The 17,057-nt window shown below is 35.3% G+C and overlaps 1 protein-coding gene across 13 annotated transcripts; it reads left to right on the top strand.

Annotated features, from left to right (window-relative positions):
* Positions 1 to 1,857: 1,857 nt before the first annotated feature.
* mlc1 (modulator of VRAC current 1) lies at positions 1,858 to 16,856 on the top strand. Of its 13 annotated transcripts, none has more exons than XM_087292180.1 (12): positions 1,858 to 2,050; positions 6,479 to 6,726; positions 6,816 to 6,905; positions 6,997 to 7,050; positions 9,969 to 10,070; positions 10,294 to 10,395; positions 11,480 to 11,548; positions 11,643 to 11,759; positions 11,842 to 11,898; positions 13,591 to 13,713; positions 14,952 to 15,104; positions 15,578 to 16,856. In XM_087292180.1, exons 2-12 carry the CDS (start codon positions 6,487 to 6,489, stop codon positions 15,653 to 15,655), a joined length of 1,185 nt encoding a protein of 394 aa, XP_087148306.1. In that variant the 5' UTR covers positions 1,858 to 2,050; positions 6,479 to 6,486; the 3' UTR covers positions 15,656 to 16,856.
* The last annotated feature ends 201 nt before the right edge of the window (positions 16,857 to 17,057 follow it).

Below are 17,057 nucleotides of genomic sequence, written 5' to 3'. Positions count from 1 at the left end.
CAGGACACCGGCACTTCAGGGCTGAGTTTGGACACCCCTGGTGTAAACAGTTAGGGCAACACGGTGGCTTAGTTTCAGTCTGTCGCCTCACAGCAAGAAGGTCGCTGGTTCGAGTCACGGCTGGGTCAGTTGGCATTTCTGAGTTTGCATGTTTTCCCCATGTTGGCATGGGCTTCCTCCTGGTGCTCCGGTTTCCCACACAGTCCAAAGACATAGGGTAAAGGTGAATTGAACTATTGACTGAAACTGAATTGGCCATAGTAGATGTGTGTGTGAGTGTGTATACACTAGGTGTTTTCCAGTCATGGGTTGCAGCTGGAAAGGGATCCTTTGCGTAAAACATATGCCGGAAAAGTTAGTGGTTTATTTTGCTGTAGCGACCCTTGATGATTAAAGGGACTAAGCCGAAAGAAAATGAATGAATGAAACAAATGAATTAAAATTTTTTACTTACAAATATAATAACAATATTTGAATAAAAGTGTTGAGCAAATGCATAATAATGTCCTGTAAATGCAAATGCAGTATAGCAATATTTAATATCAATACTTTCGTGGAAACCTTTCTATAGATTAGATGTGGATAGAAGTCTTAATATCTTATTTTTATGACATTTTATAACCAAATGTTTTGTGATTTATTTTACAAAAATAATGTTGAAAAAATCTTCCTAATTAAAAAAAAACTGAAGATTTTTTTTAACAGTTTCCAGAAATATTAAACTAGAAAACAGTTACTACCTTGTATTTGAAATTGCAATAAGGTTTTTAGAACTGAATTTACTGTTCAGCATCTCCAATAAATCCATCCTTGCACTCCTCTTTCTTAATAAACATTAAAAATTCTTAAATATTCTTCAAGTACAAGAAATAATAATTTGTGAGTGTCTGTTTGAATAAAAGTGTTGAGCAAATTCACAACAATGTCCTGTAAATGCAAATGCTCTATAGCAATATGTATTATCAATATTTTTGTGGAATCCCTTGCAAAGTATTATCTGTGGAAAGATGTGCTTATATCTTATTTTTATGGCATTTTTATAACCAAATGATTTATACAGTAATGTTTTACATAAATATTGTTGAAAAAATCTCCCTCTCAAAAAATTAAGATAATTGCATTTTTCACAGTTTTAACAAATATTAAAATTGAAAACAGTCACTACCCTGTATTTGAACCTGTAATAAAGCTTTTAGAACAGGATTAACTGAATAAATTCTTTCTTGGAGTGCACTTCCTTAACAAACTTTAACATTTCTTAAATATTCTTCAAGTACACAAACTCTTATGAAGAAAATAATCATTTGTGGGTGTCTGTTTAAATACAAGTTTTGAGAAAATGCATAACAAGGTCCTGTAAATGCACATGCACCATAGCAATATGTAACATCAACATTTTTGTAGAAGCCCTTATATGGGATTATGTGAAAAGAAGTCTTAATATCTTTTTTTTTTATAGCCAAAAGTTTACAATTTTTTTATGCAAATAATGTTGTAAATCATTTTTTACAGTTTCCACAAATATTAAACTAGAAAACAGTTACTACCCTGTATTTGTAGTTATAATAGTTGCATTTTTACAACCGGTTTTACTATACTGCATCTCCAATAAATCCATACTGGAGTGCTCTTCCTTTGCAAACATTACAAATATTCTTCAAGTACAAGAACTTCTATGAAGCAAATGATCATTTGTGGGTGTCTGTTAGTGTGTGCACATGGGAATCCTCCTCCTAGGTTGTGAGCATTCTTTCTCTGTGTGCGTTTTTGTGTGTATGGCAGCGAGGGGGTGTTGATTTATGTGTGAGTTCTCTCATTGAGTAAGAGCCCCTGATCTGAGCCCCATCTCTCCGCTCCATTTGCATTCACTGGCTAAAACTGGCTGGCAGGGCAACGCGCTCAACTTTCTGTTCCAGGCTTTCGAAACGATCCAAAAAGTTTTTTATTGAATTGGAGTGAAGGGGACAGAGAGAAAAGAGGAGAACAAGAGGAAGAAGACAAAGATAAAGTACAACTAAAACCTTAGACTTCCTCGGGAGCAGGGGAACAGGTGGGCTAAACTGAAATAAACGGTGTGTTGAAGCTGGAGGCAGGTGAGTGGGAAGAGGAGATTAAGATAAAGAGGACTGGAGAGATAAGATGAATGAACGGAGGGAAGGAATTGGGGCTCAGAATAAAGTTGCAGAGTAGAGGATGAGGGAGGACCCGGTGCGTTTACCAACTTTTTATGAATCATTGCCTCCATGCATTATTTGGGCACTGCATCCTCTTTATTGCGTTGTGTTCCTGTGGCTGTTTACGTAATACATTGTAAGTGCTTTATATTCATTGTGTGTGTGGGTTTTCACGAGGGAGCTGTTTGATCGCGTTTTATTTTTTATAGTGTTGACCAGAAATATTTTCTTTTCTTTTTTTTTTTACCCTGGAGAGTGAAATATACTTATTATGGCACTGAGGTTATATTGTAGTCTCATTTGTTCATTTTTGGCAATGCAATAAAAGGTTGGTCCCACTTTATATTAAGTGGCCTTAATTAATATGTATTTACATAGAAATTAATAGTTTGTTACAATGTACTTATTGTACACGTATTTACTATGTACTTATGCTTGATTAAGTACATGTATGTATTTACATCTGTAATTAACTTTTGTAATTACATTTGTAAATACACTGTTGACCATCCCTTACACCTTAACCCACCCTTAAACCTACCCATGCCACCAAACCTGTCCATAACCCAACCCCTATCCCAACTCAAAAGCACCACGTGTTCTCAAATACATGATAAACACAGTAAGTACATTGTATTTATTTATTTTTTTATGAAAGTACATAGTAGTTAAGGACACTTAATATAAAGTGGGACAAAAAAGGTTTTTAGTACACTTATAAGGCTGTAATGTACAACCCCAAATCAGTAAAAGTTTGGACAGTATGGAAAACGCAAACAAAAAAAGTAAACAAGAAAAGTAGTGATTTTTAGATTTACTGTGACTTGCAGACAAAATGACAAACATTATTTACTGTGTTCCTTGTGATTTTTATTGTCGACCACACCCCACCCCCCCCATTAACATGTATTCCAATTTTGGATTTCAAAAAAGTTGGGACAGGAGTAATATAGGGATAGTAATTAGGTACAATAGGTAAACTATGATATCAACAGGGGATTGTAATTATGATTTGGTAAAAAAAAGTAGCATCCAAGAAAGATCTAGTCCTTTAGGAACAAAGATAAGCCAACAATCACCAGTAAAAATGTGAGAATCTGAAGGAATTTCAGTGCGTAAAGGACAAGGGGGATTGCCTAAACTGAACTACCATGATTTCTGATTCCTCAGACTGCACTGCATCAACAATCCTCATTTATCTAAAAGCAATATCACCACATGGGTTCTAAGATACAAGTACTTGACTGTCCCGTCTGCAGTCCCGTCCTGTCTCCAATAGAAAAAGTGTGGTGTTTTTTAAAGCGCAAAATGTGACAACAAAAACACCAATCTCTCAGGCGGAACTGCATCAAGAATTCTCATTCATCCATAAGTGATATCACCACATGGGCTTGGGACTACTTTGGCAAACCTTTTTCATGTACCACAATACATACATCCACAAATGCCTGTTAAATCTGTTCTGTGCCAAAAGGACACCCTATGTTAGCAGTGTCAGAAGTGTCGTCGACTTCTCTGGGCTCGGAGGCAACTGGGATGGACCATCACACAGTGGCAACATGTACTGTGAACAGATGAATCAGTATTTCAGGTATTTTCTGGGAGAAATGAATGCTGTGTGCTCCAGACCAAAGAAGACAAGGATCATCCAGACTGTTACCAGCAACAAGATCCAAAAGTCAGTGTCTGTTATGGTATGGAGTTGTGTCAGTGCCTTTGGCAAAGGTAACTTGCACTTCTGTGATGCCACCATTAATGCTTAAACGTACAAATACATTTTGGAGCACAATATGCTATATTCTTTTTCAGGGTTGACCATGCATATTTTAACAAGACAATGCAAAACCACATTCTGCACAAATTACAAAGTGGTAAATGTTTTACTGTTCCAAATTTTCTGAAATGTGTTGAAAGAACCAAAATTGGAATGTGTTAATTAAAAAAAAAAACTATAGAAAATCATGAGGAACATAATATATAATGTTTGTTGTATTGTCTGCAATGAAATACAAATTCAGAAATTACTACTTTCTTTTTTATTTGCGTTTTCCATACTGTCCAAACTTTTTTTGGGGTTTGGGGTTATTTATTATATGGACAAAATAAAAAAAAACTGTTGTTTCTTATTAAGCTCTATCATAATTTTGTTATTGTGTAAAACATATTTTATTTGGTAATACCTTTTCATCATTTACACAAGCGCAATATTACACACCATTAAGGGGATGCAGACAGAAATGTGCATAACAGCATTGTGAGAAATTTGCAATCTTGAAAGCACAATGTTTACATTTTGCATCTTACTTTGCAATATTTTATGTTTGGCCTGTAATCATTAGTTTTGAATATGTTTTGGATTTATTTTTAAAAATATTATACTTGCCATGAAGTTCTAAATAAAGTGAGAAAATAAACACATATAAAAAGCAAGTCTATTCCATGTGTCAATGTATATAAACTCGTAATTGATAGAATTGACAGAAAAACTAAAACTATGACAGAAAATAACTTTACCAGGGTTATATCTTGATATGGTGTTTTAGTCATATCGCCCAGTACCACTTATATTTTTGGAGCATCGCTCTCTAACTTGCTCCATATATTTTCACTTTGATTGCATCTTACTTCTTTATTGTTGACCAGAAATATTCTCCTTTTTTTGCTCTGAAGAGGAAGATATTGGTAGTTTATATAGCACTGAAAGGTTATAGCAAAGCATTATATTCACTTAAAAAACCCAAGGTTTCGGTTAAGTTAGTTTATTTGATTTTACAAATATAAGTAGTTTAAACGTAAAACTATTAAGTTGTCCCAAAAAAAACTCAAGAATTGTAATAATTCAGCTCATTTTAAATAAGTCGTTTGAACAAGTAGCAAAAACATTTTGAGTGCCGTTTGTGTAGTTTGCACATCATTTATAAAGTGCAGTAAATTCGATTTTTCATTGCAAAAGACTGAAGGTACCAAACATAGGCTCATTCTGAAAACGTAGCCCTATCTACATTTCTGGAGATCACAAATTATGTAGCCAGAGGTGTGTATGGCTGCATTTTGTCTTTAAAATAAACGCTACTAGGTGGTATGAATGCATTCTTTTTCGCGATTACCAGCTGACTGCTTACCTCTGTATGGACAGCTTTCTAGCTGTTTGTCTAGTGTCTCGTCATGTACATCAGCAGACTTGTAACGTGAAGTGGAGTTGACCGCGATGACAGGGTTTGAGTCTAATGAAGCATGGTTTTAGAAGGCAGGTTAGACAAAAACACACCAAAAAATCAAGTAAAAAAGTAAATAACAGGGTAAGATTGTAGGAAAATCTGAAAATGTGGTGAAAATTAGGCTGCCGCTGGGGCTTTTCTTTTTCTGGATTGCTTTCGAAAACACTGTTAGTTGGGTTTAGAGAAGTAGGTGGGCGGGTCAATTGGTGCTTTTGAAAACACTATCAGTTAGGTTTAGGGAAGGAGCAGGGTGGGTCAGTCAGTCGACAGCGGTCTCTGGTGGATTTACGCGAGAAAAACAGGGAAAAAAGGGGGTTCTCAAGGAGTGTACACAGTGGCCTCTGGTGGGCTCACGAGAACAAAAACTGAGGTACAAAAAAAGTACCTCCTTCGATGTATTTGGCACTCTCCAGAAATGTATATAGGGGTACGTTTGACAGTGTGGCTGGGTTGGATTTATTCTTTAACACAAGGGTCCTTAAAATTAGCTTTTTAACAAATAATGCCAATATCAGTTTATATATTTTCATTTATGCAATTGGCAGATGCTTATTCAAAATTACTTGCATTCCCTTTCGCTCAAAAAAGTTGTTTTATTCTCAGAGATTCAAATGCATGACATTGGTGTTGCAAGCCCGGAATGCAAATCAACACATGTAATAAAAAGTAATTGCATTATAGTAGCTACACTGTAAATAAATGCTCGGACAACATGACGGAATTAAGTTAACTTATTAGGTTTAACAAATTTAAGTGGATTGAACTTATAACAATTAAGTTGTCACGGAAAACCACTTAATAATTGTTGTTTCAGCTCATATTGAATAAGTATTTTGAACAAACACCAGATGTCTTTTTTTGAGATATAGGTCTGTGATTGGATGACTTTGAAATGTTGACCTTGTAAAGTCAAATGTGTTGAATGTTAATTTAAGGCTTGGATGCTGAGGTAATTTCATTAAAAGGATCACATCAGTCTGTCAATACTCTGTAAGCCATATACTTTACCTCCTTCATAAATGTTTGCCTTCAGTGAGTTTTTCTCACCAAGTCGATACATGCGATTTAAACAGATTGTGTCTCTAGGGTGCCTCATGGATTTGAGGATGCAGCGAGAGGAGGCATCGGCTCAGGAAGTGTTCAGCTATGCCCAGATGTCCACCCTGGAGAGAAACAGCGGTGTAGGAACGCTGAGTCGGCATCTAGAGCGCGAGCGATTGGAGAGAGACGGCTACACGGTGGATGTCAGAGCCAGTGACCTGCAGCTGGATCAGCCTGGCCCGCTACATCCCTGCTTCAGCTACAGAGTCTGGCTTTACAGTGTGGTTGTAGGGGTAAGCAGATTTGCACCACCTTGACTGACAGACTTAGCACACTGATTTTCTCAGTCGTCTAAATGTGTCTATCTGTATCTGACCCTCAGAGCAGCTTGCTGATAGCGTCGGCTTTCTCGCTCTACATGGGTAATGTGTTTCCTGCTGCAATGGATTACCTGCGCTGTACTGCTGGATCTGTGAGTGTTTCACCTTGGGTTTGTTCGGGAAGGATTCATAGGGCCATTTGTCAGACTGACATTCGTGTATGTGTTTGCTTTTGGCTTGCAGAGTATACCAGCAGCAGTGGTGAGCTTCGCCATTGCCAAGAACAGACAAGTCGCAGTAAGTGAACCATTGTTTTTTTTCAGTAAGTACAGAGAAATGAACTCTGTCTACCTCAAGGAGCCATTGAATGAAAATCTGGATATATCTATGCATAGATGAATAATAAGACATAAGCATACCGTGATCCACAAACACCACTGTTTCCTCATTCCCATCTAAATCCTGTGTAAAATCCCAGTGAAAACAGGTAATTCGGAACAAAACAGCAGCTCTGATGTTTATTATTATATAATAATCTGTTTGTTTGGCCACAACATTTTCTAGTGAGATTACAACAATAAAATTATTATCCATATTTTGAACTAGTTAGTATTGACTATACTATGTATGTGGTACTCTTATTTTGAAAAAGGGGGAGACCCGGAGACTAAAAAGAAGCAGTTTTGTGAAGTAGGCCATGGCCACAGAGTGTTCACAGCTCATCAGAACACAAAATCCAAACTATGTGGATTATAACATTTATTCAGCGCCACCCTGAGGAAGCACACAGTCTGTTTAAATGTATCTTTTGTCAGTTTTGTCAGTGTATATTGTGAAATCTGCCTCATGCATTTGTAAGGAGGCAACACGCACATGTAAACTGCTGTGTTGGGGTAATTTGCGTGGCTATAAATGAGCATAAAAAAGCAATTCTGGAGAGTTTTTCAACACTAAGCCACATACATACTGTCAGAGAAAAGTTTAACATTATAAACCAATGCACTCTATCGCACCTTTAAATAGATAGTTCAACAGGGTTACATATAGAAACAGTAAAAAAATGTGTGTGTGTGTGTGTGTGTGTGTGTGTGTGTGTGTGTGTGTGCGTGTGTGTGTGTGTGTGTGTATATATACAAATCTGCCACTTTAATAGAACAGAATGGAATGCCTTTTATTTCGACTCAATTCAATTCACCTTTATTTCTATAGCGCTTTTACAGTGTTGATTGTGTCAAAGCAGCTTCACATAGAAGATTATAGTAAATTGAAACAGTGTCACTACAGTTTTCAGAGTTGAAGTTTAGTTTAGTTCAGTTTAGCTCAGTTCAGTGTGGTTTAATATATTTAATACTGAGAGTACAAACATTGAAGAGCAAATCCATCGATGCACAGCTCTACAGGTCCTGAACCATGCAAGCCAGTGGCGACAGCGGCGAGGAAAAAACTTCACCAATTGGCGAAAGTGAAGAATTAAAAAACTTCGAAAGAGAAACCAGGCTCAGTTGGGCATGACCATTTCTCCTATGGCCAAACATCTTGTGCAGAGCTGCAGTCTAGGTGCTGGAGGCTGGAGAAGCTGGACTACAGGGAAGACTTATTTTTTCCTGTGGCATCACAGGAATCAGTCACATGCTCTCCACTCCTCCAAGACCACCACAGCAGCTGCTCAGGATAGGGCCTGGTCCAGGATTATAGGAACCTTGAGGTCATGTTACCCCGGGTCTTGGATCGCATCAGTGACACTGCATAGTCTCTGGGGGATCGGCATGAGTATCCCTAGGTGGAAATAGTGAATAAAGAGAATAATTAGAATGGCTGCTGTTCATAGTGTATATAAATGAGATGCAAAATAGTATCATAGCACTAGGTCTTTAATCTAGTTTTTAACTGCGAGAGTATGTCTGAGCCTCTTATCAGAAAGGCTATTCCAGAGTTTAGGAGCCATAAATGAGAAGGCTCGACCTCCTTTACTCGACTTTGCTAGGTACTACCAGAAACCCTGAGTTTTGAAATCTTAAAGAGTGGGTTGGATTGTAGCGAGACAGAAGGTTGGTTAAATAAACAAAAGCAAGGTTATTTAAAAATTTATAGGTAAAAAGTAATGTTTCCTTATCAATACGAAACTTAACAGGCAGCCAGTGTAAGGATGATAAAATAGAGGTGATATGATCATTTCCTAGACCTGGTAAGAACTCTGGCAGCTGCATTGTGTGCTAGCTGAAGTTTGTTGTTATTGCGACTGTACATGTATACAATGTACATAGTATACATGTGCAATAGGATTAAGTGCCTCTCACTACTCAGTGCAAACATGTAAATATATCCTTGCAATACAATTCACACTAAACAAGTTACAGTAGAAATAACTGTAGACGATTAACAGTAATACAAAATAGGGGATGAGCTACAGATACCATCATGCACTTCACTCACACACCAGTTCCTTATTCTCCCAGATTATACACACACCCACACACACAAACACACACACACACACACACACACACACACACACAGCTGGAAGCTCACGATGTACTGATTACTATGACTATAAAGACAGCTCATTCAGATACTCTCTTTGCTGAGTCTTGTTAAATAGTAAGTGAGTATTTCCTTGTCTTGCCTTGCCGATCTTGTTGTCTTGCTTAGTTGAATGAGGGTTTAGTTTTCCTATAAATTATGACTTATCTCTAACTGAAAATGATGACTTAACAACCACAGTTGTCATAATTTTACTCACCCATGTCATTCAAAGTCCAAGATTATTTTATTCTTCTTTTAAATCTTCTTTTAAAAAGCTTAAGAAAACCTGACAGATTTCAAGCCCTCCTTTGATACTCTTCTCTTCTTATCCAAAGGTGTAATGCTTCAGAATGTTTAGTAATTCATTTGATAATAGAAATGAATTCTTTGTATGTAAAAAAACTGAGAAATATAAAATGCTTAAACATGAAGTGAGTTCATGTCTGTTTCTTAAAAAAAGATTGTTTAATATAGGTAAATTAATATTAATATGCTTTTACAATTTACATGAATTCTATAAAACAAATGAATATACATTTTAAACACTGTTCATCAATTATGTCTTCAGTTAATAGAGCTTAAAAATGCAGTTTTTATTTCTATATGTATTGATGATGTGTCTTTCTGTAGATTTTATATCTAGCAGATAAATGCAGAAGGACTTTTCTACACATACTGTTTTATGTTTCCAGGTCTCAGACTTTCAACTGGTCTATGTGTCTTCCTTTGCTGTGACAACCACGTGTCTGGTGTGGTTTGGCTGTAAACTGGCCATCAGTCCTTCAGCCATCAATGTAAGAACATCACACACAACTCTCATACCCCTAAAATGGGTGTCAGGTAATCTAAAAAAGGGTGGTAACATCAAAATGAAATGGCTCAAGTGGCTAGTGGCTTATGCTAATATCAATACAAGTTTTTAAGATGAATTGATAAGGTTCATGTTATATACTTGTTCTGATCTGTTGAACTAAATGTGAGCTGTTATAACAGTTACTGCTGTCTGATCCTTTAAAGATTAACTTTAACCTGCTCCTGCTTATTGTGCTGGAAGTGCTCACCGCCAGTACTGTTATTCTGTCAGCACGTTCAGTGGACAACTGCTGCAGTCACAGCAAGGTCTGTATTCATGGATTATTAATAGTATATAATGTACTGATTAATCCATTTTTTGACTATTTTTATGAGTGTAGACTGCAGTGCTACTCTAATTTTGACCTGTGGTTACAAATCTGGAAATAACCAGTATTTTAACTGAGGTAATAATGAATTTTGGTTGTGAAAATTGTTTATACATATCTGCAAATTTGTTTTTGTAAGATTTGTAAGATTTCTTAATCTAACTCTACATGAAACAGTAAATGTGATTTTATACAAGTATTGGACATTAATTACACTGACACAGCTGTGAGATGCAAAGCATGGTGGTAGGTGTGGTCTGGTTGAATTGAGTGTTTGTGGAATGCAAGACGGATGAAGGGGCATAACTTGTATTAAGTTAGAGGCGTAACTTGCAGTTATTGACATCCCTCTGAACCATGCAAGATGTCACAACGAGATGTTGTTAGCAAGATCGCAGAAATACTTAACAGAGAACATTTTCAGCAAATGTTTTCATCTTCAGTTTACTCCAAATTTATCCACAACCAATTCATTGAATTGTTGTGAACATTGATAAATGTTCTTTTGTCAGTTCATTTTTATTAATTTGTTTCATTTAAGAAAATGTAGTACTTCAACTTTAACTTTAGTTGCCACTAATGTTAGTTTCTTATTTTCTTCTTTTTTGTGTGTGTTATTATTTAGATCACTGATTCTGCATGAAACATACACTCATTTGTGATTTTGGGGGGAAAAAATCATTATGCTAAATGTTTTTTGTCATTTTTATATTTCTCTAGTTTTAGTTTATTTGGTTTAGTGTTTTTAATAAATTAACTTTAGCCTTTAATATTTCAAAGATTCCTCAGAATTATATATTAATTTTATTAATGTTTATGTTACAAGTTATGTCAGCTTCAATGTACAATTTGCATAATAATTGCATAATATTTTGATGCTGCTTCCTAGATTCCAACTAAAGCAAGATATCATCGCCATGCGAAATGTCTATGATTTACAATAATTGTCTGCAGCTTATGCAGTTTACATTTTACATGCTCTCCCTCTTTTCCTCATTGCTCTCATCCATCTTTTTCTCCAGCCGGTGTCTGAAGGCCCAATGATTGTGACCCAAACATCGTTCCCCACTCGTCTTTTCAAGGCCTTCGCCGTGAGTCGCCTACAAATGAGATTACGTGTGTGTGTGTGTGTGTGTGTGTGTGTGTGTTTCGTCACTGTATATTCACACTGTTTCTCCAACATAGGTAATTGAGCTCATAGTGGGCATCGCTGCAGTTTTTGGAGGAATTATTGCCCTCAATTTGGGCGCTCTTCTCCCAGAGCCTTACCTTTCTGTTACCTTCTTCTGGATTCTGGCAGCGGTGAGATTGGTTCATTTTATTAAATACTAGAACTGATTATTGTAACCAGCGTGGTTCATTTTTTCTTTCTTATGTGATACAGTGTTTCCCCAGTGCCATCGCCAGCCATGTGGTGGCAGAAAATCCCAGCAAAAGTCTGGTGAGTCTCCATCAGGATCTCTCTCCAGCAATTATGAGCAGTGCAATCGAACGTCCCTGGAGCATGTTCACCTTTCTCATTCATTCACAGTTGAAGTCAAAATGATTAGCCCTCTAATTTTTTCCTTTTTCAAATATTTGCTAATTTTGGTTCTACCCAGGTTTTGGAAAATATTTTTTTAACAGTTTAGTTATGTTTGATTTTCTTATTAAACCTGAACCCCTGTTGGCATTTTTTGGAACCAGCCCCGGAAATATTGTGCTTGAAGAAGAAATATGTAGAGTTATTGGTTTTACCACAATATTGGTTAGGCCAGGGGTCACCAATCCTGGTCCTGGAGGGCCGGTGTCCCTGCAGGGTTTAGCTCCATCTTGCCTCAACACACCTGCTTGGATGTTTCAAGTATACCTAGTCATACCTTGATTAGCTTGTTCAGGTGTGTTTGATTAGGGTTGGAGCTAAAATCTGCAGGGCACCGGCCCTCCAGGAACAAGTTTGGTGACCACTGGGTTAGGCGTTTAATTCTTGTCTATTGGAAAAAAAATCTGAACCCCCATAGTAGTAGATGGATCAAAGACAGGATGTATTTTAACCAGGTTAAACAATCAAATGCACTCTCAGTGAATTAGAACAAAGGTTCAAAATGTATTTTTTTGAAACATGGTCACCCTTTCTTACATGTTAACAATTTTCAATTCTTAGAGCAGGGGGATATTTAATCCCGTAGAATCGCAAAAGGTCCCCCGCACAAAGACACCCCCCCCCCCCAACATTTTTTCTTTCCACTTTCCTGTCACTGTAACCTTGCGATGCCTTTCACAATGAGCTTGCTTGTAATAAAGGTATACAGAACCTTCCAAATATTACACATTGAATTGTTCTCTTTTAATGTGTATCGTATATCTTTTTATATTTTCCTTTTTACATTTTTTACTAAATTTATTTTATTTATAATTACTGTATTGGTGTTGTGTATGCACCATATACATACACTTGCTCTGCATTTGTATGATGCTTGAGGAGTTTTATGGTAGCAGACATGTCTGGAAATTAGTTTTGGGTATGTTTGTTTGTTTGTTTTTTTGTTTGTTTAGTTTTTTGTTGTTGTTGACTATTTGTTTTCTGTTTTGTACAAATGTATGAAAAAATTGCATTAATAAAGTATAAAAAATTCCCAAATGATGTTTAACAGAGCAAGAGATTTTTCACAGTATTTCCTATAATATTTTTTTCCTCCTGGATAAAGTCTTATTTGCTTTATTTAGGCTAGAATAAAATGAGTTTTTATTAAAAAAAAAAAAAACATTTTACTGTTAAAATTATTAGCCCTCTTAAGCATTTTCCCCGATTGTCTACAGAACGAACCGCTGTTATGCAATGACTTGCCTAATTACCCAAACTTGCTTAATTACCCTGGTTAAATCTTTAAGTTGCACAAGCTGAATACTAATATCTGGAAAAATATCTAGTAAAATATTATGTGCTGTCATCACGGCAAAGATAAAAGAAATCAGTTATTAGAAATAAGTTATTAAAACCATTGTGTTTAGAAATGTGTTGAACAAATAGATTTCCATTAAACAGAAATTGGAGAAAAAATATAAAAGAGGCCTTATAATTCTGACTTCAACTGTAGCTTTCGCTATTTCTCTTTCTATTGATGGTCTGCCTTCTTGTTTTTGTCTGCTGTAGGTGGAAATGCTGATTGCTATAAATAGTGTGACTTCACCACTGCTCTTCTCGGCCTCTGCATTCTTATCCAGCAGTGTGATTAGTTTTATTGAGATCTTTCTGCACGAAGTAGCATTAGCCAAGGTGAGTCATTTCTGTGCACCAAATCAAATTAGTTCAAATATGTCAGAGTTTGACCTTTTCTGGCTGACACCTTAAAGGAATAGTGCATAGAAAAAATGTGAATCTTGTCATTATTAATACGTTTTTGAACATGGATCAATTAGTGGGTCTGTTTTATTTTATTTATTTATTTTTTTGCAAATATGAACATGGCAATCATGCTGAAGTCTGCAAGATAAAAATCGATTGATAGCAAACTCATCAGCAGAAATCAATCCATTACTTGGACCAGTGAAACAAGTCTCATAATTCATAAATGAAATCATAAAAACACATTTGTTTGACTTATCTAAAATATAATCGTGCAGAATAAGGCATCAGTTACATTTAACAAATGCTTTTATCCAAAGCAACTCACATCTTTGAACACACCCTCCCGGGGGTTGAAACCTTTTGTATCACAAGTCCAATTCTTTAACTGTATTATTATTATTAATAATAATAATAATAATTATAATAATAATAATAATAATAATAATAATAATTATTATTATTATTATTATTATTATTATTATTGTTGTTGTTGTTGTTGTTGTTGTTGTTGTTGTTGTTGTTGTTGTTGCTGTTGTTGTTGTTGCTGCTGCTTTTTATTTAGGGATGCACTGAATTCTTGGCCAAAAATTTAATTTACAGTTTGTTGTTGCACTGACCATACCTCAAGAGCAGCAGAGAACATTGTTGTCTAAAATAACTTGCTGTATAGTCTATTTGTTCCTGCTTCTTGCAATAGAGCTCCTGTGCTGTCATGGTAGCGCTAGTAAAATAATGACTCCATTCGTTCAGTCAATAAAATGTTTAAATGAAAAAAAAAGTACGTTTTTTTTTATTAGTATAACTTATGATATTGAGTAAATGTTTAAAAGTCTTACAAAACTAATTCAAATTTTTTTTGAAAAATGAATTAATTATTACAAAGAAACCAGTTTTGATTTTTGGCTGAGCGCTTCCAGAATTGTTGGTGTCGCCCCAGAATTATTATTTAAATTTTTCGGTTTTAAACTGTTATTTTCAAATTTATAATGACTAGAAATATTTTTTCAGTTTTTTATTTTAGTTTTAGTTATTATAACAAAACTCATGCAGTTCCACAGAATAAGGCAATGGAATTAACTCTTTAAATGACAAATTTTGATACTTTTTTAACCTTTACATCAATCTTTGATGTATATTAAGTTTATGAATGTATGTTGTCCATGCAGCAGTCGTATGACATCCTGCTGTTGGTCCTGATGCTGCTGCTGCTGGTGCCAGCGGTGCTGACTTTAGCCACTATTATACAGTGTGCTTCCTACAAGAGCCAGGTCCGCATGGGTGCTAACGAATGGGACACACTGCGCAAAAAACACTGTGAGGTAAACACTCAAACATAGAGCCCAGTAAATGACTGACAAGTCAATTTAAGAGTACAGAAAGTGTATGTACTATGAGTGCTATAGACCATTTTGAGGGATGTAAACAAAAACAATAGTCCCAATGTATTTCCTGTTTTACATTTTTAATTTCGATAGCTACATAGAAACCAAAAAGAGCCACATATTAATAAATAATGTTATGATGGCTGTTTTAACATTTAGTTATGATTGAATTACTCTTGTTACAGTTATGAAAGAGTTTGATAACAAGCTGGAAATGTTCATGGGCCAATGTCATGAGCACATTGAAATGGTCTACTCTATATGCTCATGTGTGAGATTAATCAATTGAGAACTGTATTGTGATCCGCTGCTTTAATTCTGTGAAAGCACACATTGTGGGATTATCAAAGAAAGACGGGACGATTATTGGGTCATTTGTTTGACATCCTCCCCTTTTTTTCTTAAAGCAGCTGGCATCAAATGGCACATTAAGGGATTTCGACAAAGAAAAGGCCTGGAAGGCAGTGGTCGTCCAGATGGCCCAGTGACCAAAGTTGCTTGAAGAAAAAGCAGAGAGAAAGAAAGTGAATGTACAAATATAGGAGATGAGAATGTCTGTTGGAAAAGAAGCATCTTCTTTTTTTTTTTTAGTATGAAACAAAACATTCTGTGTTAGCTGTCAGCTCTCGTGTTTATGAGCTATTCATCGCCGTTCAAACGTTTGAGGTCAAAATGTTTTAGATTATTACTTCATTTTATAAACAAAATAAAGTTTACACTTTTATTTGACAAAGATGCATTAAATAAATCAAAGAGCAAGGACTTGTTTACATTGTTAAGAAAAATTACTATTCTGAAAATATCCTGTCCTTCTGTTTGGATTTTTGGGGTTTCTGCGCTACAAGAGAAGAATGTCTTCAACAATAATAGTAATTAGAAATAATAGTAATAAGACATTTTTCTTGGAGTAATGATGCTGAAACTTCATCACAGAAATAAATTACGTTTCACATATATTACAATAAAAAAGATGAATTAAAATCATACTGATATTTCACATTATCACAGTGTGCTTGTTTGTTTGTATTGTAATTTTAATCAAATAAATGCAACTTTGGTCAGACTTCATACAAAACTATAAAAATCCCAGACTCCAGACTTCTGAACGGTGTTGAATGTCTATCACATTTATTTCTGAATGACAATTTAGCAAAAAAGAGAGCAAACAAGTGGATTTTAAAACATCTTTTGTACTCTTTTTTTTTAAACCTGTGTCTCACAATCATGAATTTAGTCTGAAGTGATAGAATGAATGGCTGAGCAAGTTAATATGCAAATCAATAGTGATCACGCCATGCATGTACAATCCGCAGCACTTTTAATGCATTTTCAAGAGGTTGGAACAGTAGGGGACCTAATATAATATATGATGAATTTAATAATTCTAACCCACTTTTAATGGACCATATTGCTGTTCACTTCCTTGCTGTATGCAACTGTTTTTACTTTCTTAGATTTTTATTTTTGTATAAATATATATGCGTCTTGTGATGTTTTTGTAGATCAATAAAGTTTTGAGGGGTGTTTATGTGAAAAGTGAATTAATACTTGTTTTGGATAAAGATCTAAACAGCTGAGTTTGTTTGATACGGTTTCAAAAGATTAAGCACAGTCTGAGCCTTATAAATACTGTAAAATAGAGATAAAAAAAATATCTGGATTAAAAATGAATTTCTAAGACCGTAAAAATGGATCTTGTTTCATAATTTATTCACCTTGTTCTTTTTCTGTGGAAAACATTTTTGAAAAATAATAATAATCAACAAGAGAATACATTTCTCACAAACAAATAAATGAATAAATAAAACTTATTTTGTGTTTTAAAGAAGAAACTCAGTCAAGAAAGTCATTCTTACAGAGTTGAAAGAACACTTTTGAAATTGCAAGTTG

This window comes from Danio rerio, chromosome 18, assembly GCF_052040795.2.
Source record: "Danio rerio strain M-AB ecotype USA chromosome 18, GRCz13ab, whole genome shotgun sequence".
Classification (NCBI taxonomy): domain Eukaryota; kingdom Metazoa; phylum Chordata; class Actinopteri; order Cypriniformes; family Danionidae; genus Danio; species Danio rerio.
This window is presented reverse-complemented; position numbering and strand designations above follow the sequence as displayed.

Bases quoted from the DNA above. Each gene is read 5' to 3' on its own strand.
- mlc1 (XM_087292174.1), top strand. From the start codon at position 2,244: ATGCATTATTTGGGCACTGCATCCTCTTTATTGCGTTGTGTTCCTGTG. The intron at 11,760-11,841 runs GTGAGATTGGTT...TATGTGATACAG, and splicing joins TCTTCTGGATTCTGGCAGCG to TGTTTCCCCAGTGCCATCGC. The intron at 13,714-14,951 runs GTGAGTCATTTC...TTGTCCATGCAG, and splicing joins ACGAAGTAGCATTAGCCAAG to CAGTCGTATGACATCCTGCT.